Raw genomic sequence first — 27,792 nt, forward strand, 5'->3', positions numbered from 1 at the left:
CCCTGACCCTCTCCCTGACTTGAGGCAGTTCTTCCACAGTGCTGCTCTGTATCCAGCATCCCTGACCCTCTCCCCAGTTAGAGGTAGTTCTTCCACAGTGCTGCTCTGTATCCAGCATCCCTGACCCTCTCCCTGACTTGAGGCAGTTCTTCCACAGTGCTGCTCTGTATCCAGCATCCCTGACCCTCTCCCCAGTTAGAGGTAGTTCTTCCACAGTGCTGCTCTGTATCCAGCATCCCTGACCCTCTCCCTGACTTGAGGCAGTTCTTTCACAGTGCTGCTCTGTATCCACCATCCCTGATCCTCTCCCCGGCAGAGGCAGTTCTTCCACAGTGCTGCTCTGTAACTCTGGAGAACATGCAGCCTGCTGAGCTTCCTGTGGAGAAATGAGAAGAAAATAGCCAGTTATAGATGGTTTGCTTAATTACAGGTTGGCTAGCAGAGTGTTTCTTACCTCAAAGGAAAGCTTGATTTAAAATTTTAAATAAACTTAACTTAAAAACATCTCAGTTGAGTTTAAAATAATCTCTAAGATGCTTTTAGTAAAATAAGAACTGAAATACTAACAATTCTTTTCTTTTCAAATTCGGTCTTTTCACACTTGGTTGATAGACGTTTTAGACCAGCTCTCCTGCACAAAGCTGTAGACAAAGGCTATTTGCTATGTATGGATCTTAATGTGTGTACAACAGGATTCTATGTAAAACATGTGGAAGCAAAAATAAAAACAATGATCTTGTTTTACTTAACCATCTAGGGAGGAGTTTTCCTGTTCTAGTCAAACTGATGCCATGCCGACTTCCACAGTCAAACACTGACTGAGGAAATGGCCTGTAAACTACAGGCCCTCTCCGTGTTAGACCAGCAAGCTCACTTCCCAAGCTGTGCTGGAAGTTTCACTCAGGCTGTGCTGCTGTCTATTGTCTTTGAGAAGGCAGACATCTAGTCCATAAGCTTCTTCTCTTTGAAATTACGTTAAGAATTGTCAATGGAGGGGAAGTGTGTGTGTGCCCGTTAAAATAACTAAGCAGTCATTTCTTATTGACAAGTGTCCCAGCTGAGTTCACGTCCTGAGCATCTGGAAACTTACACCATTGTCTGCATGGCTCCTACTCTGTGGTCATTCCGCCTACGAGTAACAGGAAGCAGCGGGATCCAGGAGGCAGGATCCCAACATAACTGATGTTTTGCTTTAAAACATTTTATATATGTCTTATATAAGTCCTCAGAATGTTATTTAATGGGTGGCCGGTTGTAGAAGAAGAATGCTACAGAGTGAGGGGAGTGTCAGGCCCACAGACAGGTGTGGTGCTATTTCAGAGATCATTTTGCCTTAGCATCACTGCGTGTGTGCTCCTGAGCTAGCATTTCATGTTTCTATGATGAGCAGTTTTGTTGGTCTTGCTAATAATTTGATATGGCCATCAGTATCACTAAGGAATATCACTGATCCAGTTTTCCTTTTTAAGTATATCTTGAATTAAATCTATTTATGATTTTAAAATGTTGAATTTGTCATAAACCCCAATAACATACTTGCTTTACAGCATTAGTAATGTGTTCTGTGTGTTAGAATTCACTGTGCCATTTCTTCATATTTCTGGATGGGAGCATTAATGTCTCATTTGATATAACAATTAAGTTTTGATCTGATTTCAGAGTGACTTTTACTCTTTGGCTTTTTCCTTGTAGCCACCCATGTGACCTATTTTCAGTCTTCAAGTCTGAACTTGTTTAGATTTTAAGCAGGTACGGACTTGCTAACACTTGAAAAAAATAAGTAATTGGCGTATTACTATGTGCTTCCTTGTGAGAATAATCTGGTTATGAAAGCCGAAAGCCAGGGCTAAGCTAGTGTGGCCGCACTCGGGTCTGAGGGAGTGGTGTATCACCTCACAGAATGGTCCGCAGGCCTGGGTTGTAAGTCTCCTATACCCTTGAGAGGTCTTAGAGGATGACTCCCTCCCCGATGGGAAGCCAGGGGTGAAGGCCTGTCTTCCACAGCTTGCTTTTGGCCTGCACTGTGCTGTAGATCAGTAGTAGCTCACTGATACTGAGAAGGCATTCGTTCTTTGCAGACTCACCCTGGCCTTGAAGACATTCATCTTCTTCCTTCCTCGTTTGTTTGCTTGGAGATGGTTTTACTTGGTGTACCAGACTAGCCTGGAACACAGTATGTGGCCCAGACAAGAGAATTTAGGCAAGGTCTCCCCTGTGCCTGGAATATACATAGAGAAGACCCTGCCTAAAACCTAAAACCAAACCCATGAAACAGAAGCTATTAGGTGTGCTGCATCTTTATCTTTTGGAGGATGCTCTAGTACTTAATTTTTTGAATTAGCTTTTTCAGAAGCACTGGTATCCCATGATGTTTGCATTGTTCTGTGTTTTACAAGTCCTCTGCACTTTGTGCTTAGGCTTGCTCCCTCGTGTGTATAGTATCTTCAGTCTTCTTATCACTTGCTCCTCTGTACTGCAGACTTCGTACTGTTTAAGGCTGTGTTTTGCTTTAAGTGTTGGATGTTCTCAGCTTTGCTCTCCAGAGTAAAAGTCAGTGCACTGGAAGAGAAGAGTATTCTTAAAATGTGTTTCTGATGCTTAGATTTTCTCTTATCTCTCTATTTAAAATATGAGTAACCTTTCCCAATCTTTAGCAAAACCTCCAAAGTTCAAACAAAATCTAGGACAGTTAACAATTTAGATCCAGAGTACTTTCCAGTTACCTTCTTTTAAGTTTCCCCTGCATTACCTGTATTTCTCCATACATTTCTGTTAGTGTTTCCATCATATCAGACTGTTCTCTCTTTTTTGTTTTGTTTTGTTGTTTGTTTGTTTGTTTGTTTGAGTCAGGGTTTCTCTGTATAGTCCTGGCTGTCCTAGAACTCACTCTGTAGACCAAGCTGGCCTCGAACTCAGAAATCCGTCTGCCTCTGCCTCCCAAGTGCTAGGATTAAAGGCGTGCGCTGCCACAGCCCAGCCCTCCAGACTGTTCTCTTTACCTCAGATTTATCTTTAAACCCAAATAAAAGTGTCACTAGAATGCATTCAGTTCCTTAGATAATGGCATCACATAAGTGTTTTTGTTTCCTAAGCAACAAATAATAGCTCTTGCTCCCATGGTTTCTGCAGAATTATCATTTATTTCCTAGACTGCTTCATTTGATTTTGCAAATGCTACAGTATGTATTGTACCGTACCATTTAGGTTACTTTATATACCGTTTTGAATCCCAAGATCATCTTGAACTATAACACTATAAAAGTATTTGTCCCACTCTCAAAGTGTTTGGTTTTAAATACATAGTATAATATAAAGAAATACCAGTATAGTAGTTGTGCTTTTTTTTTAATGTGGAGAATAAAATGTAAATTAAAAATTATATCAGCTGCTGTGCCATTGATTGGAATTATATAAAATAGTGTCTAATAGCAAATATTTGAGGCCTGGAGAGATGGTTTGACTGTTAGAGCTCTTGCTGGGTCCTGCAGAGGATCTATACCAATGCTCAGCTTTGTATAGGCACATGCATGGTACACATGAATTCAATGCAAGCAAACAGTCGTATGTGTACAGTCATTTAAAGAAAACTGCAAATGTTTAAAATTGTGCCCTAGAACACACTTTCATATTCTGCCAGCATGATCTTGTTCAGTAGCGTGTTAGTGGAACTGGTTAGAAAAGCTGCATCTGATTTCATGGCTCTAGCATGCTGTCCTGGGTGAGTGTGCTATTAGGTGTCAGTGATAAGTACTCACGCCTTGGCGTTAGAGCAGCAAGGCTTTAGAGTAGTGGGTCGGGACTCCTTTGGAGGACTCTTTCATTGGGGTCATATATCAAATACTCTGCATGTCATATATTTACAGTATGAGTTAATAACAGTGGCAAAATTAGAGCTATGGAGTAGCAGTGAGAATAATCTTATGGTTGGGGTCCACAGCATGAGGAACTATTAAAGGGTTGTAGCATCATGAAGGTTAAAAACCACTGCTTTATAGGAAGTGAAGTGAATCTTCTGTCTCAGTTAGATATTGATCCTAACATAAAACTAATATAATATCTGTGAATAATAGATTAGTCTGTACTTTTTCCCCCAGCATACCACTGCAAATGTATTTTATTATCTTAGTGCATTTCAGTGTGCCACCAAATCAAATTAAATCAAATCAGTCACTTCTGAATAGGCTCTAGAGTCAGAAGGTCCAGTCTTAGATAAATATCAATTCCTGCTCACTTCTTCAGTGTACCTGGAGTGTTCCACTGCATCATAAGAGGCTGTGTAGGTATGGGGTGATGGTGGTGGACAGTGTGTGCGCAGTCATGTGTGTTTCTATGGAAGGAGAAATCTAAATTGGGAGTCTTCCTCAGTCACTCTCCTCCTTATTCTTGGAGATGAGATCTCTCACTGAACCTGCAGCTTCACCATTTTGGCTAGACTGGCTGTCCCCAAGACCCCAGGTCCTCCTGTCTTTACACTTCTCTCCCTTCTCCAACCAAGTATGGCGGCACTCATGTGTTCCTGTGGCAAGCATTTGACCTCCCCAGTTCCCCTTCATCTTTGCCATCTTCGGTTACGAGTTTGCCTTATTATACAGGGAACCATATCTTGTTACTTAGGAGTCCTCATCCCGTTCCAAACACTACCCGGTACTCTTTGCTTAGATAGCTATTCCACACTGTCTTGTGTCCCATTAGACTGTGTGTGGGGCTCAGTACATGGTGCATATACTCAAGAGTTGATCCCCTGCACCAAAAAATTAATTTCTCCATTAAAGAAAAGACTCTAAATAACCAAGTGTTAGTTTCGGCACAGCACGGCCCTTTTGTATTTGTTTGACTTGCTGTCCAGTACTCTTGCTTTGCATGTTCACTCTGTTAAGAAGTTGTTATTGAAAGACCTTGGAATTGTGATGATTTAGTTTTAGTTTGACTTGGTATCTTCAGTTACTTGATGCCGTAACTGTAAGTGATTAATTGATGCCTCTAACTTACTACTGTTCTAGCTATGGATGAGTCCATACCCTCCTATCCTGGAACTGCCATAGCAACACATGACAGCATTTGGTCCAAAGTCACAGAGGAAGGAGCAGAGCTGTCACAGCGGCTTGTGAGGAGTGGTTTTGCTGGGCCTGTAATAGATCCTGAAAACGAAGAACTTATGCTGAACATCAGCTCTCGACTACAAGCAGCTGTTGAAAAACTCCTAGAAGCCATAAGTGAAACCAAGAGTCAGGTAACCTCTTTTCTTGGAGTGGTGTCTGCAGAGCTTAATGCAGACTTTCTGCTAAACCATGGCTGACTTAAGGAGTCTCTCTACTATTCCACAGAAATTTGGCCAGGCTTCCTTTTAATAATTGGTTGTGTTCAAGTTGAGTCTAGAAAAGCAGACCAGTAATTCCTTCTATTTGGCAGGCCTGGGCAGCTTAATGAGACCCTGCCTTTAAAAATAAGTGTGAGTAAAGGTCCAGGAAAATAGCTCAGAGGCCAAGTGCTCAGAGGACTTGTGAGAGTGCACTCTCCAGTCCCAAAACTGAGGTATACAAGCACACAGGTAACGAGGGTTGTATTTTACCAACACTGTACCAGTACACTTTTCAGTTGGTAAAGGGCGATGTGTTCCGTTAGTGGAGTCTTTCAGGTTTAAAATTCATGTTTACTTTAGTGGTCAGGTTATCTAGACTATCGTATGTTGGGTTTTTTTATATCAAAGGGATTTTAACTCTACCATTATATGAGATGTTGTGTAAATTCTGTACCTTCATATTCTTTGAACTGTAGAATGTCTTTAATTTCTCTATTTCTTCCTTTGCCCCAGTGGCCATTCAATGAGAGTGTTCATGTTTAGTTTTCATGAGTTTGTAAGCTTTCTGTTGTTGTAATCTCGCTCCAATCTATGGTAGTCTGTTAGGATACAGGGAATTATAATTATTATTTTTTTTAATATTTTTATTACATATTTTCCTCAATTACATTTCCAATGCTATCCCAAAAGTCCCCCATAGCGCCCCCCACTTCCCTACCCACCCATTCCCATTCTTTTGGCCCTGGCATTCCCCTATATTGGGGCATATAAAGTTTGCAAGTACAGGGAATTATTTTAATCATCTTATATTTGTTGAGACTAGCTTTATGACAGTATGAAGTCAATTTTGGAGAAAGTTCTGGTGGTGCTGTAAAGAAGGTATGTCCTTTTCTGTTTGGGTGAAAGGTTCTAGAGATATCTGTTCTGTCCATTCGGGTCATAATATCTGTTAGCTCCATTATTTCTGTTTAGTTTTTTTTTCTTCTCTGGGTGATTTGTCCATTGGTGACAATGGAGTATTGAAGTCCCCCACTATTAATGTGTGGGGTTCAATGTGCCATTTAAGCTTTAATAGTGTTTCTTTTACAATTATGGTTGCCCTTGTGTTTGGGGTATAGATGTTCAGAATGTGGATAGCAGGTTGGTGGACTTTTCCTTTGATGAGTATGAAGTGTCCTTCCTCATCTCTTTTGATTAATTTAGGGTGAAAGTCTATTTTGTTAGATATTAAAGTGGCTACACAAGCTTGCTGCTTGGTTCTATATCTTTGGAAAATCTCTTTTCCAACCTTTTACTCTGAAATAATGTCTTTCTTTGGTGTTGGGATGTGTTTCTTATATGCAGCGGGATGATGGGTCCTGTTTTCACATCCATTCTGTTAGCCTGATATCACGAGATTAATGATTGTTAATTTGGTCTTGGTCTTGGTGGTGATGGTGGTATGCATCTTGAACAGTTCTATTCTTTTCATTTACCTGTTTCCCCCACCCCCTTGCTTTCTTGGGGATTTATTCATTTCCTCCCATTGTTTATTTGTGTTTTTCTGAGATTTCTTTAACAGATTTACATATTTCCTCTATAAGGACTTCTATCATCTTCCTAGTGTTGGTTTTAATGTTATTTTCTTGTGTTTCAGCTGTGTTGGAATATTCAGGGGTTGCTATAGTAGAATAGCTAGGCTCTAGTGGTACCATATTGCCCCATCTAGTGTTTGTAAAAACTTAAATATTGATTTCCAGTTGCAGGGCATGTGGTACAATTCACCTTGGTGATACCATTTTACACCAAAATCCAGAGTGATATTTCTTGATCACCATCTAAACAGAAAGAAAATGGTACCAATAAAAGCCAGCTTTACTTGTATGACTCATTTAACAAGGCAGTAAGTTATACTTAGTATCAAGGAGTTCAGCAAACTTTAACTTAAGAGTTGACATCCTAAATGCTGTGTCATAATGTGAAATTCTGTAGATAAGAAAATAGCAGCTGGGCAGTGGTGGCGTACACCTTTAATCCCAGCATTTGGAAGGCAGAGGCACGTGGATTTTTGAGTTCGAGGCCAGCCTGGTCTACAGAATGAGTTCCAGGACCAGGGCTATACAGAGAAAGACTGTCTCGAAAAACAAAACAAAACAAACAAACAACAACAACAACAACAACAACAACAAAAAAACCCAAAACCAAAAACAACAACAAAAAAAGAAAATAGCTATTTTCTACACAGATATATTTTTAACTTCTTTACTCTTCAAGTGAGCTAAAGCCTTGGCTGGGGTTTCTCTCTAGAGGGCTCATGTGTCTGCTACATCGCAGGCGCCCCTGGGTCAGGTGAGGTGATTCATAAGTTAAAGTGGTTGCTTTTCAGCACTTGTAAAGCTTGGGTGCATATGAATTATACTCACGGTGTTCGGGACATTGTTCAGTATGTCTCCACTGAATTGCTATGTCATCTTGCTCCTTTTGTTCTCCTATGACCGCCATGTTAATGCTTACCTTGGGTATCATATACTTTATTTTTATAACTTTTTAATTTTTAAACGTAAGAGTGGTCTTTTTGTACTATTTTGGCTTTGGTTAAGCTTCCCTTTCTCTTCTCTTCCCCATGTTTGCTCAGACATAGCTCTGGTGTCCTCCTTTCACCTCTATAGCCTGTGTGCACTGTCATTCCAAGGGCATAGCTCTTACTACATTTTTTTTCTTGACCGTTCTTAAATATTTTTGACTTGGATCTTTTGACTGTCATTCATATTAGAGCTTTTGCATGAGGTTAATATAAAGTATGGTCTGTCTGGTTAGTGCTATATGTAGTTGCCTTTTGACAGCCACTGTAGAAAGCAGTGGATAATTCACAAGTGATAAGTAGTGCTCACAGGCTACTTGTTTTAATAGAGAGCTAGAGGTAAGCCTCCTCGTAATTGTGTGCCTTCACCAGCCAAGGGTGTGACTCTACCTGAAGCACTCAACTCCCTAGGCCAAGTCCATACTCAGAACAGTCATCTATTTAAGGTTGTGAGGCACAGCAGAGCCTGGCCAGAGCATAGTTGGGATCATTCTCAGCTTGTTATAATGCTAGGGCTGTGCTGTGTTGCTTCCTTGTGGCTGCATTGTTGTATTTTAAGTACCCTTGAATAGATATCAGCCTTGTGAGTACAGCAGTCACTCTGCGGCATAGACACCCCAGAGCAGCAGTACCACAGACCCTATTGAGCTGTGCATGCTCCGGTTGTCCAAGACCTCCAAGCTGCTAAGAATTTTACTGAGGTAGATGGTCTGTGAATTTTGGTTGAATTTATTTCTCATCCTCTGATATGCATATGTGTTACCAATGAGTCCAAAGTGGTTGCTACTTCCTGCTCACTTGGTCTAATCAGTATAATGTCATCAATATAGTGCACCAATGTGACACTTTGTGGAAGAGCCAAATGATCAAGATCCCTTCTAACTAAATTATGACACAGGGCAGGAGAGTTAATATATCCTTGAGGCAAAACTGTGAAGGTATACTGCTGGCCTTGCCAACTGAAAGCAAATTGCTTCTGGTGGTCCTTATGGACAGGTATTGAGAAGAAGGCATTCGTCAAATCAATAGCTGCATACCAGGTACCAGGAGATGTGTTAATTTGCTCAAGTAACGAAACTACACCTGGTACAGCAGCAGCATTCAGAGTTACAACCTGATTTAGTTTTCGATAGTCAACTGTCATTCTCTGAGATTGATCTGTCTTCTTCACTGGCCAGATAGAGTTAAATGCAGATGTGGTGGAAACTACATCTTTCAAGTCCTTGATAGTGGCAGTAATTTCTACATTTCCTCCAGGAATATGATACTGTTTTTGATTCACTATTTTCTTTGGCAGAGGCAACTATAAAGGCTTCCATTTGGCCTTTCCAACCATAATAGCCCTCACTCCACAGTTCAGGGAACCAGTGTGAGAATTCTGCCAATTTCTGAGTATATCTTTCCCAATTATACATTCTGGAACTGGGGAAATCACCACAGGATGTGTCCGGGGACCTACTGGACCTACTGTGAGTCGGACATCAGTCAAAACTCCATTAATCACATGCCCTCCATAAACCCCTACTTTAACTGGAGGGCCACAATGTTTCTTGGGATCTCCTGGGATCAGTGTCAACTCGGAACCAGTATTCAATAGACCCCAGAAAGTCTGATTATTTCCTTTCCCCCAGTGTACTGTTACCCTTGTGAAAGGCCGTAGGTCCCTCTGGGGAAGAACTGGAGAAAGGGTAACAGCAAAACTTTTAGGTGTCGTATCAAGACCCTTCCTCAGGGGAACCTGACCACCCCTTCATTCAAGGGGTTCTGGATCTGCAAACTGGCTCAAGTCTGGAAATTGATTCACTGGCCAAGACGGTCTTTTGCCACGAATCAGTGTAGCCTTTCTTTCATTTTTTTGAGCTTTTTTCTGCTTATGTAGATCAAAACAGATATGCAGTAGGCTTCCTATCTATTTCGTGCCTGGGAACACCATGACTGATTAGCCAGTACCAAAGGTCCAAACGAGCCATGCCATTATAAATTTCACCTCTCCTGTGCTGACAATTACAGGGTATGTCATTATAAACATTGTTTTGTCTACACTGTCCATTATAATAACTAGGATCACCTTGTCTCTGGAGATTCAGTGCTGCATTGCTCAGTCCCACAAGGCAAGCAGGTGAAGAAAAGAGAGTAAATCTTCCTTCTTCCAATGTTCTTATGTAGGTCTCCAGCAGAAGGTATAGCCCAGATTAAAGGTGTGTGCTACCATGCCTTTTATCCCACATGACCTTGAACTCAGAGATCTCCCTGTCTTAATCTTCTGGAATTCATAGCTACTATGCCTCAAGATCTTCATACCAAGATCCAGGTCAGAAACTTATATCTCCCAGCCTCCAGATTAGGATCACTGGTGAGCCTTGCAGTTCTGGACTGTAGTTCATTCCAGATATAGTCAAGTTGACAACCAGGAGTAGCCACTACAATTGTGTGCAGGATGCCTGAACCTAGTGGAGAGAGCAACACCAACATGGGTGCCTGGGTGCTCAGTGCTGGAGATGAGTCATTCACCTCTGCACATTGTTTGAGTACCTACTTCATACGATTACTTTTCTGGGTCTTGGGTTGAATACAAGCAAAATGGAAAAATCCACACCTTCAAGGGCTTATTTATCATGGTGGCCAGTAATCAATAAAGTGTCGTTTTATGTCAGATAACTGCTGAAGAGTAACATAAGTAGAACATGGTAGGAAGTGGAGCACTTTATAGAAAGGAAGGGCTTTTGTGATAACATAATTAACAAATACATTAAGGAAGTGAGGGCTGCAGGGGTGGCTCAGCAGTTCTGAGTATGGGCTGCCCTTCTACAGCACCCTCTTCTGGGAGCCCAGCACACTAGTGGTGCAGAAATGAATGGAGGCAAATATGTATGCATAAAATAGTAAAATGACCTTTCCATCAGACAGGTAAACGGAAAGAGTGTTCCACAGAGGAACAGGTATGAAGGCCACGTGTTATGGCTGACAAAGAGACCTGTGTATCTGGGGCAAAGTGCACAGGAAGTGTGGAAAAGGGTCAGAGTGGTGCGGAACCCAGGCCATAGAGAGCACTGTTAATTGTTTACCAGGTGTGCAGTCACCAAAGCTTTTAATCTTTCATTTGAGAGTAACCTTAGACTCATAGAAGGGCTGCAAAAGCACTGCTGTTGTCCTGTACTGCTTGCTCATCGCACTTGTGTACACACACACACACACACACACACACACTCACTCACAGGGCACACTCCCACTGTGACTGTGAAGCTAGGAAACTGCACAAGGATAATTCTGCTTGTGCAGATACAAACCGTTTGAGTCAAAAGAGGAATCTTGTGCTAGTGATGATACATATTTCACCTTTAGCCTCACCAGTCACAGAGTCAGACCGGAGGCACGCCTTCATTTTCAGTGCACCTTCTCCGGTGGATTTTACCAACTTCTGTTAGATTCCCTAAACACTGCAGGTGAGTTCTCGCCTGCCGGAGCTCAGCCTCTGTCACTTCTCGGCTGGAATGCTCTGATTCTCTTCCACATTTGGTACCACTTGCCTTATCACCCTCCTGCCCATTCACCCATCACACTACTGTTTCAGGAACAGCTCTAAACCAGACATTTGATAGCATTTTGCTGCTAAAACATCTGACTTCACACACACACACACACACACACACACACACACACACACACACCCTCGAACAAACAGTTCAGTTAGTGCTGCTCATATACACATGGGTGTGAGACTACTGGAACAAGATCAGTTTACCAGAGTCCACACCCCTAAAGAAAACTGACTTTCCCTCTTAGCAGCCATAAACTCTTCAGCTAAGGGTTACATCTCACATGCCCCTCCCCCATCCCTGATAGACTCAATTTTTGTTTTGTTTTGTGTTTTCATTTTGGTATCTTCCTGTGGTGAATAGTTCTTTAAGTATGAGAAAGTTAACTCTAGGTGGACAGTTCTTCCAGTCAAGAGTTGCATGTATCTACACTGAAGTGACAGTACAACATAATTCATCACCCCTGTGTGCCCTGCTTTCACTCCTTATAGGCAGCCATCTCCCTGCCTTTTGCAAACACTGGCTTCTGTTCCTTACTTATGGTGTCGTGTTTGTAAGAGTGTCATAAACGAAATCATATTTATGTTCCCTTTCAAGTCTACCTTCAGTTGCCCTAAACTATGACTATGACTTGATTGCTCTGTTGTGTGTAATGAAAAGGTTTTTGTTGTTGATGTTGTTCCTTTTTGTAAAATGTTAAATTGTATAGATGTACCAATTTGCATATTCATTGCTTAAAGGGCATAGAGATTGTTTTCATCTTTGGATATTGAGGTTCTCAATGTTTAAGACCAGCACTTTGGTCCTTTGCTAAGCTAGATTGGAGTAATGGGGTGTGGTGGGTGCCTAGCTTACAGTTAGGTGGTAGAGTTAATGGTAGAGTTAACCCACTCAGTTTGCCTTGAGTGGCAATGTACCACATGCTTGCTGGGACCCAAAGAGAGTGGAAGACGGTCTCAGGGTAACTGGGATTACATATGGTTATGAGCTTTCATGTTAGTGCCAGGAATCAAACTGGGGAGTCCTTTGGAAGAGCAACAGGTGCTCTTACCCGTGGGGCTGTCCCTCCAGCCATATATATATATATATATATATATATATATATATATATATATATATATATGCAAGTTATATATATGTAGAAGCAAGTTTTATTTATATATATACATATATATATGTATATATATATGTATATATATATGTATATATATGTATATATACATATATATGTATGTATACACACACACACACATACATATATGTAGAAGCAAGTTTGTGCCTGCTTCTAAAATTGGGCAAAAGCAAATAGAGCATATTTTGAACTGTTTTAATTAAAGGTATTCTTCCTAAACTAGGATTAATAGAGTGTAACATCATGCATAAACTGTTATTGTCTTAGTCACCGTTCTATTGCTGTGATGTGACACCATGATCAAGGCAACATATGAAGAAAGCCGTTGATTGGGGGCTCACTTACAGTTTCAGAGGCTTGGTCCATTATCATCATGTCAGGGAGCACGGCATCAGAATCATAGTGCTGGAGAAGTAGCTTAGAGCTACATGCTGATCTACAGGCAAAGAGTGGGAGAGAGCTCCCTGGTGACTAAACATTAATCTATTATATATTCTAACTCTTGTCTCTTACCCATGTGCTGATTCCTACCCTGACTTATGAGTTACTATGTATGCAGAGGGTTTTTTTCCCCCCTTCATGGTTTTGTTCTTTTGGGAAGACTATTTTAAAGAAAAATGTTGACACTGGGCATGTTTACATCTTATGAACCCTCATGCGGTCTCAGTAGAGAGGGGGAAATAGCTCAGTAAATGAGAGTACTCTTGGGCCCACACCTGAGAGCCTGAGCTTGGATCTCTAGTGACTGTGTGAAAAGCCAGGCATGGCCCCATTCTCCTGTAATGACAGTGCTTGGGGAGAGAGGACCTGGATGGAGATTTTGGGGGCTTACTGACTAATCATCCTAGCCAGGTTCAATGAGAGTCTATGTCAGGAAGTAAGGCAGAGACCAAAGTCCCACTCTGGTTTCAGACGTTTAAAATGTAAATGTCGGGCTAAGGAGCTGGCTCAGTGGTTAAAAGCTCTTCCCACACCAGTATGAGGTTCACAGTTGAGAGAACTCACAAAAATTCAGGGTGGGTCTGGTGGCTCATCTGTAATTCCAGTCCCAGAAGACAGAGAGATAGGGGACCCATCAGAGCAAGCTGGCTAGCACCACAGCTGCATCGGCAAGCTCTGGGTTTGATGGTGAAACTGTGCCTCGATAAATAGTGTGGAAGAGTAATTCAGATGATTCCTGACTTCCACCGCTGGCCTCTGCATATCGATGCACCACACACACACACACACACACACACACACACACACACACACACACAGGAAAAAAGTAAAATTACATTGAACTCCAGCAGTAATGGGATTATCCCTCCATCTTGCATAGGTAATAAGACATCTTCTCTGCTTACATCTATAATAAACAGTGGCCAGCATGTAAAGACTTCTCCTTCATTACTTCCCAACCACAGGCATCACCATTAGGCTTCCGAGCTTCCTATGGAAATGACTCTCAATCTCTCTCTGCCCCTGTGGCACTGTCTCTCCCCCACCCTTCCCCCTTCTCTTGCCTTGCTTACGAGTTCACCAGGAAGGATTTGAATTAGCACAGACTGTGTAATTAGAGTGACTAAAACACAGTTTTGGGGCTGTTGCCTGCTTGCTTTAGTGTAGGTTTTCCCATATGTCTTATTTCAAGCAACTTTCATAATTGAGGATCTATTTAATTATCAACAGTATTTTTTAAATTTAAAATTCTGAGTGGCTGTTTTACTCGCTGTTGCTTAAGTTTCTGGAGCTACCAGAGACTGGCTGTTATTTACAACTTGGGCCTTAGCATCTTAGTCAGGGTTCAAAGGCTGTTATAGAGAATGTAATTGCCAAGTATTATATATAATACAAAGTACAGCAATTATATTCTCTATACAATGAACATTTTCCTTAACATACATTTTAGGAACTGTAGAAATCGGTTATAACCAAAACATTTATAGGCCAGTGACTTCTTAAATGTCTTATTTATGGGGACATAACCAATTTTTTCAGAAATAATGATTGTTTGATAGACTTGAATTAATAACATGAACAGAAACATACTTTCTGTTTTATAGTCTTGAAGCAACTTTTTAGTGAGATGGGAAAACACTAGCTTATCTTCTATAGCATTATAAACTTGTCTAAATACCCTTCTCAAAGCTCTGACGTGGAGCTTGGATCCTGTCAGGCAGGCTTTTGTGTGGGCGTGCTCGCTGACTACCTGTCTCTCGGCTCACCTATAGGCAGTGACATTTACCACAGCCTCTGCTCTGGCCTGTTCCTCAGGGACACTGCCTGAGACCTTTGGCTCAGCATGGACGCTGTTTGACTAGCTCAGTTCAGAGGAGCTTTGGCTTTTGAACAGTGAGGCTTGAAGAGCAAGGGAAAGTCCTTCAGCCGAGTTTCTCAAGAGTGCTGCCATGGAGATTTACAAGCTGACCTTGCCTGCCAACATCTGCGGAGAAGACTTATTTATTACCACAGATACATTGGCTACTGAGAGCAGTTCTATTGCGAGACTAATGAGATCTTTATCATTTTGTTCTTTCATTTGACAAGGATTTAATTATTCTCATTGGGACGATTTTTGTTTGTTGCATTTATTTATTTATTTATTTGTTGCTTTTGTATTTTTTGATTAATGCCCTTTTTTGAAATTTGAGGTTTTGTTTTTTTTTTTAAGCTGAACTTTTGTATCTTTTGTTGTTCAGTTTATATGAATTTATTTTCCTTGTGAGTATTAAAAAGAAAACTTGGTGCCAGTATGGGGTCTCTTAATAAATTAACAAGGACTCTGTGATGTAGTTAGGAGAAGATCGGATGGAGCAGATGGAGAGCCTTGGCAGCTTTATCTAGAATGGATTCTTACAGGACCTACCTGGCCACTGGCCAGCTCAGTGGCTCTTGGTTGGAAGACCAGGAGGAAGACGTCTATGAAGTTGAATCTCGAGTGCCTCTGCCATATCCTTATCCTCTGTGTGAACATTTGGATGACAGTAACTCAGTAATTATCAACACTTCTGTTTTTCATTTTACTCACAAAAGAAACGGACATATACTAAAGCTTATTTCTAAAATTTCACTGCCTACCCCTCCTTATTCAGTAAGTATTCAGCAGCCCTTGAGAACTGTAGTGAACTGTAATGAGACGGGAATATGTCGTTGTCCGTATGGAGGTGACTGGAGCTGGCCCTTGCGCTGATGCTGGTGGAGCGTTCCCACTCGTACACCAGGGCTGGGTGGAGGGGGCTGAATTTCTCCTAAAACTCCAGCTTAGCTGCCTTTGACATCAGACAGTGGTGTAAGCTCAATACTCCATTTCTGCAGCACAAATCAAACTATTTAAAAAGATCCTTTGTGTCTGTAAGATTCTGTATCCCTGTGTAATATTGATCCAAAATATAGTGTTTGAGAGAGTAGCTATTGTGTGTTTAGAACTGCCTTGTGAACTGGGAAGCCAGTTAGAACATGTTTGTAATCTGATGCCCTGTTGGCTCGAGCTCTAGACCAGGGGAAGGGAGCCTGTATTCTGAAAAAAATGTTTTTACAACCGTGGGGACTTACTTTCTCTTTTAATGAGCCTAGTAATTTTATAGAGAATTAACCTTTCAGCCTTTAAGGTGAAGTGTATTCTGTAAGCACTGCTAAGGTTAAATGTTCAGCATAAAGTGCCTGCATGTTTGGTATTTCCGGCTCATAGGAACTTTAAATGAGTTGTGAAATTCTCTGATGTTAGTATTACCATCATTGTTTTTATGACTTGAATAACTTCAACTATAAATCCTAGCAAATGGTTAACATGCCAGATGACGTTCAGAATAGTTTTGCTGCCTCACCAACAGTGTTTGAAGTGATAGACGCCTTACTGATGCTTTCCCCCCACTTCCGTGCTGTTGGCTGAGGAGCAAAAGCTCTTCATTTGATTTGTTTATATAGTGTATGTTGTAACACATAGTAGGGACCAGTCATGCTCTGCATGGCTGGGAGAAATTTAAGTATTAATTATTTAAGCAAGCTTAGATTAAAGAGGATTTCTTATCCCTGTGAAGTTTGGATCCCACTGTGCTATCATGTCTAATTTATTTGGTAGTTTTATTGTTTGATTGGTTCAACTTTTTTGTTTCGTTTTGTTTTTTGCTGTTGTGTTTTTAGTGTAAATCTTTAAATGCACTGTCTGGCTAGCTAGCTTACATCTTATGGTATGAGAGATAAAAACAAAGGTTTGGCAATTTTATTATTTTGTTTCAAATCCTTTGTTGAGCTTCTGTAATAAATTTGAAGTTTGGAAAGAAACACATCTATTTTGTTATGGCCCTGAATTAAGTTCCCATTTTTAGTAGGTAACAATTAGATAATTTAATGGAGAGATTTGCATGTGCATATGCAGAAGTGATCAACCCACTCCTGTTTCGTGGCCCAGGCATTCTCTTATACTGGGACATAGATCTTTCACAGGACCAAGGGCCTCTCCTCCCATTGATGACCAACTAGGCCATCCTCTGCTACATATGCAGCTGGAGCCATGAGTCCCACCCTGTGTTTTCTTTGGTTGGTGGTTTAGTCCCAGGGAGCTTGGAGTTACTGGTTAGTTCATATTGTTGTTCCTCCTATTGGGCTGCAAACCCCGTCAGCTGCTTGGATACTTTCTCTAGCTCCTTCATTGGGGACTCTGTGCTCTGGCCAATGGATGACTGTGAGCATCCACTTCTGTATTTGCCAGGAACTAGCAGAGCCTCTCAGGAGACAGCTATACCAGGCTCCTGTCAGCAAGCTCTTGTTGGCATCCGCAATAGTGTCTGGGTTTGGTGGTTGCTTATGGGATGGATCCCCAGGTGGGGCAGACTCTGCATGATCATTCTTTCAGTCTCTGCCCCGAACTTTGTCTCTGTAACTCCTTCCATGGGTATTTTGTTCCCCTTTCTAAGAAGAATCGACGTATCCATACTTTGGTCTTCCTTCTTCTTGAGTTTCATGTGTTATACAAATTGTAGCCTGGATATTCTGAACTTGTGGGCTACTATCCACTTATCAGTGAGTGCATATCATGTGAGTTCTTTTGTGGTTGGGTTACCTCACTCAGGATGATATCCTCCAGATCCATCCATTTGTCTAAGAATTTCATAAATTCATTGTTTTTAATAGCTGAGTAGTACTCCATTGTGTAAATGTACCACATTTTCTGTATCCATTCCTCTGTTGAGGGGCATCTGGGTTCTTTCCAGCTTCTGGCTATTATAAATAAGGCTGCTATGAACATAGTGGAGCATGTGTCCTTATTAGTTGGAGCATCTTCTTGGTATATGTCTAGGAGTGGTATTGCTGAAGAAGTCAAAATATCACTATTTGCAAATGATATGATAGTATATATAAGTGACCCCCAAAATTCCACCAGAGACCTCTTAAACCTGTTAAACAGCTTCAGTGAAGTAGCTGGATATAAAATTAACTGAAACAAATCAGTGGCCTTGCTTTACACAAAGGATAAAGAGGCTGAGAAAGAAATTAGGGAAACAACACCCTTCACAATAGTCACAAATAATATAAAATACCTTATATGAATTATTTATAATTATACTTCTGATCATGTATTTATATTATATTGTTTATAATTGTACATTTAGAATTATATTAATGTATATAATTATATGTTATTATTAAGGTATTTTATGGTACTTTACTGATGTCTAAGTTGGAAACCAGTATATTTGCTTATATTTTAAATTTAAAGCTTGGTAGTTATATCTTTGAGATGCACAAAGTACTTAGAAATGTAACAGATTTCCAAGACTTGCTGTGACCCTGTTGCTGACACACACACAGCTACTTGTGTTTGAAGGCTGTAGACTCTTGCTGACTAGGACAGACACTGGGGAGGCGACAGAAGATGGACTTCATACAGTTGACTCAGTAGCACTGCCCTGCTTACTTCCTGCTCATGTCTGCTTTGCTGTCTTCACAGTGCCCGGAATGGGTCTGCTGGCAGCATATGACGGCTGCTGGATTCTTAATGTTTCTGGAGTCCAGAGGTTTTCAGAAAGTGGAATATCTTCAGAAGCTTAGAATTTTTGCAAATTCTTTCAGAAGTTCAAAGCTTTGAGTTACATAAGTACATACATTATAATTTTATTTCCTGCATCTCTGTGATTTTGCTTTTGATGTCATATATTAGTGTACCACACAGTACTGTCAGTACTGAAGAATTTCACAATAAAAATGTTGAGGTTTGTCCTAGAGTCTGTAGCAAATACAGTAAGCACTTTGCTTCAGTAGCTCTATCCCCCACCTTTGTATGACAGAGTCTGTGTCCAGTGGTTTAAAGTAAGAAGCATATTCTATAGCTTTCTGAGAGTAGCCTTCATCTCTTACAGAAAGTGGTATGCAGCAAATGTGTGCTATCTGCCATGACTTATCCATCCTTCCTGCTGTTAATATCCTGCAAGAGCTTGGCTGACATTTAATAAGAGGTCTTTACTCGAGATCCTTTCTTAGTTCTTTGCTTGTTAATGAGAAATGACACTGGATTCTCATCACTTATCTTCCTTTTTGTCCTCTTGCCCTCCTGGTTTAGCTTGAACATGCGAAAGTTACACAGACAGAGTTGATGCGTGAGTCCTTTAGACAAAAACAAGAGGCAACAGAGTCACTTCATTGCCTGGAAGAACTGCGAGAGCGCCTTCAGGAGGAGTCCAGGGCCAGGGAGCAGCTGGCCGAGGAGCTCAATAAAGCTGAGAGTAAGAGCCCTGCCTGTGACCACGGAGACAGGCAATGTTTCAGTTCTAAGATAGAGATGGCAATGTACAGCCAGTTAGCAAAAACCAGTGTGATGGAAAATGACCACTGAAAAATAGTTAGAGTTTGTCCTCAGACTTCCCTGGGTAATTTAAAAACACCAAGAAAGCATGTGCACACACTGCCCCACCACACTCCAAAGACTTAGAACATGAGAGACAGCATTAGAGATTCTAGATGATTCAAAAGCAGACGATGGCGAGCCTCAGGTGATTCCTTTCAAATGAGAAAACGGTTACTAAGGATGTCATTTGAATGCTATAAGGTCATGATTAAATGGTTACTGTAGGCTTTGAGCCCCTGAAGCCCTCTCCTACTGTCCTGTGCTATTGAGGGCGTTGGCCTTCTAGGGCTGCTTAACTGTCAGCCTTCTCTAGTCTAGTTAAAGTGTGACTCAGTTCACAGGCATGCGGATCCCAGGAGCCTGTCTTTTTATGTCTGCTTGAAAAACTGAGTTACATGTGTGTTGTGGGACTTTAGTGTAGAGCAAAGTACTGGACAGTTCAGGGGACATTTCATGTTTGTGCACAGTGTAAACAAGAAAAGGATTACACTGTACAAATTACAGTAACGTTCAGCTTCAGGTTTTTAAAGTGCATTCTGTTTTTTTTTTTTTTAATTATTTCATCTTTGAGTTCATAGTCAATTATATTTCTAATTACTCATAGGTAATGCTTATATAAATTTGTTATTGGTTTTTGATGTATTTTATTTATTTATTATTTTGGTTTTTTATTTTACACTCCATATTTTATTCCCACCCTGATCTACCCTCCAACAGTTCCACATCCCACACCTCCTCCCGACTCCCCATCTCCACGTGGATGCCCCCCCCAACATGACCTCTAAATTCCCTGGGGCCTCCAGTCTCTTGAGGGTTACGTGCATCATCTCTGAATGAACACAGACCCGGAAGTCCTCTACTGTGTGTGTGTTGGGGGTGTCATATCAGTTGGTGTATGCTGTCTGTTTGGTGGTCCAGTGTCAATAGTCAATAAGACAAATCGGCAACCTACAGATTGGGACCATTCAGCTTTTAATAAGATGAAGTCATTTAAAGTTTTGCTAATAGAATATTTTTTCTTGTTATTATTAAAATCTAATGGTAAGCTTGGCTTAGATGCACTCAGAAGGCTGAGGTAGGGGGATCATAATATTCAAGCCTAGCTTAGGGTCTAATACCTTGCCTCACAAAACAAAACAAAACCTGATGGTGAATTTAAATTAGAGACAACTCCATTTCCTTCCATTGTGTCTTATAGGTGTCATTGATGGGTACTCAGATGAAAAAACTCTCTTTGAAAGGCAAATTCAAGAAAAAACCGATATCATAGAGCATCTTGAGCAGGAGGTGTTATGTATGAACAACAGACTGCAGGAGCTGGAGTCAGACCAACGCCGGGTGGAAGAGGAACGGCAGCTGCTGTCCAGGCAGAGGGAGGCGATGAGAGCAGAGGCTGGCCCTGTGGAGCAGCGTATGTACCGAGACTCTGCATCTTATACTTCCTCTGCCGGTCATAGTTGTCAGATGCTTCTATGACAGACTGTCCTCTCCAGTGCCATTATTCATACCTTTTATATACAAACTTGAAAATATACTTTAAAGGCAAATTGTTAGTAGCCATTTTTATGAAATCATATTTTCTATTTTGCCTTTTAAGGATAATAACTGTTAGTAGGAAAAGACGATTACTTGTGCTGAAACATCTGTATCAAAAGAAAAAAGCTATGTGTAGTGAGGCTGTGTGCTGTTGGGAATGGAAACATCTGTATCAAAAGAAAAAAGCTATGCTAGTGAGGCTGTGTGCTGCTGGGAATGGAAACATCTGTATCAAAAGAAAAAAGCTATGCATAGTGAGGCTGTGTGCTGTTGGAAATGGGCAGGACAGAGTTCTTTAGTGGGAGAGAGGCCATGCAAATGTCATGATCTGATCAGATGCTGCTTATGAGCAGGGGTAGGCAGTGTGGGCAGGCAAGCTAAGGAGACCCAGAGGACATCTGACATCCTTGTCAGGAGGATTCCAAGAACATTTAATTATATAATGACTCATTTTTATATCTTAACATTTGAGCAGTAAAAACCTGTCTTTGTGAGTATAAACTTTGAATCTTGCTTACCGCACCCTCTTTGATTTTTATCTTATTTTATTTTTAAAGATTTATTGATTTATAATATATAAGTACACTGTAGCTGTCTTCAACCCAGAAGAGGGCATCGGATCCCATTACAGATGGTTGTGAGCCACCATGTGCTTGCTGGGATTTGAACTCAGGACCTTTGGAAGAGCAGTCAGAGATCTTAACTGCTGAGCCAATCTCTCCAGCCGCCCTCTTTGATTTTCAACCTGTAGTTGGTCTCTATCAGTTTGGAGTTCCTCCAGTTTCACCAACTTATAAATACAACCTACATTGTCTTCCCTGAGAGGATGCTCTTTTTAGTTTGGCACAGGTTTAGGGCTAGAAGTTTTAAAGTTAGGAGATCTCATATCATACATACAAAACATGCAAAACACATAGAACTGTGGGTATCAGTGATACCCAATGACATCAGCTTTTTAGTGTGTGCACATATGTGTTATCATATTTGAGGATGTAGAAGCCATAACTATGTTTCTATTTTCTCTGTTTTGTTTATTCTTGTAGGGCCATTCGATGCTGCAGCTGGTGCAGCATGTGGAGCAGGTGTGTGCAGAGCCGCATGCACTGCTGTTGGGTGGTAGACTCGCAACTAACAATTTGGTGACCCTTAATTATCAACTAACATTTCTAACTTTGCAGGTTCTCTGTTGTGTTTCTTTCATACTTACACTTTTTCTTTTCAACAGTAACACAGCTTAATTTATAATAAAAACAAGTTTGGATTTGCTATTAACAGCCGAGGTTCACAGCCACCATCATCTTATCTCATCTGTTTTTCCACAGAGCCCAAAACCACTTTGAAGTTTCAAAGAAAATACTGAGTATTTTTAACAAACACTATATTTGTTTTATGAATCCCTTAAGCTCTCTGGTCTCTAATTTTTTGGAGAATTTTTTTGAAACAAAACAGCTCATGAGATGATGGTAGGGAAGGGGTCAGTCTTTACTAAGAGACTTTATGAAGGTGTATGTTGATATTAACACCTAATAATGGCATTATTTTAGAAGAAAAGATGTTTCCTGTAGACCCCAGACCTGAGTGCAGAGTCTGTATATGGTTAATAGAAGTAGATCTAGAAGGGCTGGGCTGGTTTTTGTTGTTTTTCTCCTTCTTCGCTGTCCGTACCGTATCACTGCAGTAACAGCAGCTGCTCGTCACAGTCCTTTCTCCACCCCACACTGCTCTTCACATGCATTAATGCATTTCATCTCCAGTTGCTCATAACAAAGCTGAGGACCACTTATCAGATGGTACAGTCTGCTCCTGCTGAGCTAACCCCACGACCCCCATACATGTTCCTGTGCCCTTAACGTAAACATGAAGAAGTCGTTCATGGATGCGGATAATATAATAAAACCTAAGACTAACCAGGATTCTGACTGTACTCACTCTCTTCCTTCTGCTCCCTTTCCTTGTTAAAGGTTTACAGTATTTGCTTACTGTATTCATTGTGTATGCATATAAAGGTGACTTTACGGCTTTGGAGTGGACTCAGTTTTGCCTGTGGTTAAAAATGTGGTCAGCATTTTGTTTTAATTCAGTTGAACTTTGTTCTTTTCATAACCATGAAAGTGCATTCAATGTATTATTTATTTACGGTGTTGTTTTCACAAAAATGTTTTTGTAATAGGAATTCTAATTTTAGTTAATTCATTGTAATTTTATTAATAGTCATTTGTTTTCTTGTATAGGAGTAAGATACTTTGATATTTCCAGTAGAGAATATTTACTTTTGTGTTACAAGTACTGGTTAACTTTTTAAAATTATTAACAAACCATAAATTATTTTAATGTAAATATTATTAGGAGATTATAGCTTTCATACTTCACTGAAGTTAATTTCCATTCTTTTCTAAGAAATTCAGGCATATCCCAGCATTCAGGAGGCAGAGGCAAGTGGATCTCTGTGAGTTCGTGGCCAGCCTAGTCTACAGAATATTTATGTTTTAATTTATATAAAGAAACTCTCAGCCATTATTTTAGGAATATAAAGTTTAAAAAGTGTAGTCAGTGACTTCATTATCACAGCATTATGAATCATAATTTAACCAAATGCACTGTCACATTTGTAAACAGAATTTCTGCAGGAGACAGAAAAACTAATGAAGGAAAAGTTGGAAGTACAGTGTCAAGCTGAAAAAGTCCGTGGTGACCTTCAGAAGCAAGTGAAAGCTCTAGAAATAGATGTTGAAGAACAAGTCAGTAGGTTCATAGAACTGGAGCAAGAGAAAAACGCTGAACTCACAGATCTAAGGCAGCAAAGCCAAGCGCTGGAGAAGCAGCTGGAAAAAATGAGAAAATTTTTAGATGTAAGTATTTCCAGCTTGGGCTACTGTTGGTAACGCTGTCTTGCTTGGTTCGATGGATAGATATGAATGGACGGACAGGCGGGTAGTTATGTGGATGGGTGGGCAGATGGAAGGACACCGGCAGGTAGATAGGTGAATAGATGGATGCTGGATCAATGGATGGGTGGATGAATAACCACTAGGCCCGAGGCTATAGCTCAGTAACACAACCCAAGTGTGCTTAGTGCTCACAGTCTCTGAGTTGAATTCATAACAACAAAAAAATTAAATATATAATGCCTGAATACGTAAGACAAATTAAAACACCCAGCTTGTGACTAACCCTGAGCATCTTGGTTTTCCAAATTCAAAGTTAAGCTTTTTCTAGTTTTTCTGTTAACTGGTAGCCACAACAGGTGAGACCTGCAAGAGCTGACACATCTGTGCACAGAAGCACAAGGGCTCTCAGGCTTAGCTCCCAGGGTGGCTCGTGGCCCAGGGGCTGGCACGGCTGCCATGCTTCTCACCCAAAATGCTGTTGGTTTTTACTTTTCACACAGGATATCTTTCTCTAGGGTTCCAAATGTGTATGCCCTCCCCTTGCCCAGGGAATCTGTTGCTAACATTTTTTATATTTTCAGATATAAGTCTATGTAGCATTAAACAAACTGATTTCTGTATTGCTTATTGTTCTGTGACTGAATTAGCAGTAGATTTGTCATGTGCACAAATTCATTTTTCTCTTTTTGTGCCTTTAACATTTAAACAAAAAGGATGGTGCAGCACATGATTTTTAAATATTCAAATTTCTGGCAAAGAGCACAAATAGGCAATGTATTATAAGCCCCCTCCCCTGCAATGGGGTTTCCTCTTAAGCCTTTATGGTTTGGGGTGTTTGTGTATCACCTCATTATCTTCAAACCTTAGCTAAAGGAATATAAATAAAAATAGGGACAATAAATATTAAATAATGCTGTTTCATAAGCCTTAGAGTTTTTTTTATCTTTACTGTTTATTTTTTAGACAGGGTCTCACTATGAAGCCCTGGTTGGTGTAGAACTTGCTATGTAGACTACACTGATCTTGAACTCACGAAATTCACCTGCCTTTGCCTCACAAATACTAGCATCAAAGGCATGTGCCACCATGCCCAGCCGTATCATCATCGTCATCACTGTAGTTGATATTGTCATTATCGTTAAATCTCAGGAGCAGGCCATCGATAGAGAGCACGAGAGAGATGTTTTTCAGCAGGAGATACAGAAGCTGGAGCATCAGCTTAAGGCTGTGCCTAGAATGCAGCCTGTGAGCGAGCACCAAGCCAGAGAGGTGAGCATTCTTCTCCTCTCTTCATTTGCATCTTGGGTGTAAAACAAGGTGTCTTCAAAAACTCAAAAGTGGATTCTTCTATAGTATATAAACTTTGAAAATTAAAAACTAAGTGTTATTTAAATATAAGGTACTTGCTAACCATAAAATGTATTGTAGTGGTCTGAGAATTCAGTTAGTGTGCTAACCTGGCATGTTTGCAGCCCTGTCTTCAAACCCAGCTACTGCAATGGGGGGCAGGTGGTGAAATTTGAAATTACTCCCCTCTGTGTATTACACAACTAAATAAGCTTCCTTGTTTGTTTCTCTGTTCTCACTCCTAATAGAAGTGATTTGAAGATATTTGCAGGCCAGCAGGATGACTCAGTGCAGGTTGCTGGCTAATTTTATGTCACCTTGACACCGGCTAGATTTATCTGAAAGGAGGGAACCTCAAGTGAAAAAGGCCTTCATAATCTAGCATTAGGTGGTTGATAGGGGAGGGCTCACCCAGCCCATTGTGGGTGGTCTCATCCCAGGGCTGGTAGTCCTGGGTTCTATAAGAAAGTAGGCCTAGAAAGCCAGTAAGAAGCACCCTCCATGGCCTCTGCATCCTCTTATGTGGGCCTCCAGGTTCCTGTCCTGTTTGAGTTCCTGTGCTGACTTTCTTCAGTGATGGCTACACTGTGGAAGTGAAGTGTAAGGAAAATAAACCTTTTCCTCCTGAACTTGCTTCGGGTCCTGCTGTTTCACTGCAGCAATAGTAACCCTAAGGCACTGAGTGTCTTAGAGTGTTACTGCTGTGAACAGACACCATGGCCAAGGCAACTCTTATAAAGACAGCATTTCGTTGGGGCTGGCTTACAGGTTCGGAGGTTCGGTTTATTATCATCAGGGCAGTAGCATGTCACCACTCAGGCAGGCATGGTGCAGGATTTGCAGAGAGAATACCAACTTGTTCCAAAGGCAAACAGGAGAAGACGGACATCCTCAGGCAGCTAGGAGGAAGCTCTCAAAGCCCACACCCACAGTGACAGACTTCCTCCAACAGGGCCTCACCTCCTCCAGCAAGGCCACACCCCCTAATACTGCCACTCCCTGGGCCAGGCTTATTCAAACCACCACACTGAGTAAAAAGGCAGCTGCTGTCAGGGTAAACAGCCTGTTCCGGGGGAGCACAAGCAGAGAACCTACTCCGACTGGTTCTTTGACGTTCACGCGTGTGCTGTGGCACACTCATACATACAAGCACACATACACACATGTGAATAAACAAAACAAAATTTGTTAACAACATTTTAGCAAATGGATTTTTAGACATTTATTTATTTTATTTACTTATTTACTTTACATCCAATTGCACCTTCCCTTCCCGTCTCTCAATCCCTCTCTCATCTCTTCTGTCCCATCCTCCTGTCCTCCCTTTCTCCTCAGAAAAGAGGAGGCTTTTGCACAGATTCTCATAAAGAACATTGGCTTGCAGATTTCATTTATTGTATTTGGATTTGTAAAAAACATTTTTAAATTTTCGATTATCACAAACGAACAGTATGTTTATGGGGTGTACTTTATGTATGTACAGGAGGTATTATGTGTAGTACATCATTCATTTATCATTTCTGTTGGGAATATGGTGGTAGAAACATTAAATATTTTTTCTGTCAAACACTGTAAAACTTTTTTTAAGACAATGAATTTGAATCTGTTCATCTCCAACACATTGTAAAACCTATATGCAAAAAAAATATCCATTTCCATTCACACTTTACTACTTCATCTCTGATTCTCTTCTGATCTGCTCCAGGGAGGTTCCCAGCTCCTCTGTTCCACTTTACCCTCTGCTCACATCTCTGGGAAGGTTGCCCAGCACCTCTTGGTTCTCTAGAATGCACTCCTACATTCACCCACTCACCTACTCAGACGCATTCCAGAAAACCTCACCCACTCACTCACTAGCTCACCCAATCACTAGTTCGCCCAGTCACTCTCTCACTCACTAGCTCGCTCGCTCACTCACTCGCTCACTCACTAGCTCACTCACTAGCTCACTCACTCACTCACTCGCTCACTCACTCAATCGCTCACTAGCTCACCCACTCACTCACTCACTCACTCACCCACTCACTCACCCACTCACTCACTCACTAGCTCACCCACTCACTCACTCACTAGCTCACCCACTCACTCACTCACCCACTCACTCACCCACTCACCCACTCACTCACCCACTCACTCACCCACTCACTCACTCGCTCACTCACTAGCTCACTCACTCACTCACTCACTCACTCACTCACTCACTCACTCACTCGCTCAATCGCTCACTAGCTCACCCACTCACTCACTCACTCACCCACTCACTCACCCACTCACTCACTCACTCACTCACTCGCTCACTCACTCACTCGCTCAATCGCTCACTAGCTCACCCACTCACTCACTCACTCGCTCGCTCGCTCACTCACTCACACACTCACTCACTCGCTCACTCACTCACTCACTCACCCACTCACTCACTCACCCACTCACTCACTCACTCGCTCGCTCGCTCACTCACCCACTCACTCACTCGCTCGCTCACTCACTCACTCACCCACTCACTCACTCACTCACTCACTCACTCACTCACTCACCCACCCACCCACCCACCCACCCACTCACTCGCTCACTCGCTCGCTCACTCGCTCACTCGCTCACTAGCTCACTTAGTTACTTACTGTGTGTATTGGTGTTTTACCTTCATGTATATCTGTCTGAGTACATGAGACTT

The 27,792-nt window shown here is 41.3% G+C and overlaps 1 protein-coding gene across 7 annotated transcripts in view; it reads left to right on the forward strand.

Moving 5' to 3' along the window:
* Nucleotides 1–27,792, forward strand: part of Akap9 (A-kinase anchoring protein 9) — a 150,543-nt gene that overhangs the window by 73,898 nt on the left and 48,853 nt on the right. For 4 of the 7 annotated variants that reach the window (XM_029477660.2, XM_029477662.2, XM_029477658.2 and 1 more), the window contains 6 exons: nucleotides 5,001–5,230; nucleotides 19,066–19,228; nucleotides 20,549–20,761; nucleotides 21,930–21,968; nucleotides 23,503–23,735; nucleotides 24,924–25,043. In XM_029477660.2, coding sequence (XP_029333520.1) covers nucleotides 5,001–5,230; nucleotides 19,066–19,228; nucleotides 20,549–20,761; nucleotides 21,930–21,968; nucleotides 23,503–23,735; nucleotides 24,924–25,043 — 998 coding nt within the window. The remainder of the gene's footprint in view (nucleotides 1–5,000; nucleotides 5,231–19,065; nucleotides 19,229–20,548; nucleotides 20,762–21,929; nucleotides 21,969–23,502; nucleotides 23,736–24,923; nucleotides 25,044–27,792) is intronic. The other 3 variants (XM_029477661.2, XM_029477663.2, XM_021163848.3) reach the window with 1 other exon arrangement.

This window comes from Mus caroli, unplaced genomic scaffold (assembly GCF_978045245.1).
Source record: "Mus caroli unplaced genomic scaffold, Mus_caroli_1 scaffold_4, whole genome shotgun sequence".
Classification (NCBI taxonomy): Eukaryota; Metazoa; Chordata; class Mammalia; order Rodentia; family Muridae; genus Mus; species Mus caroli.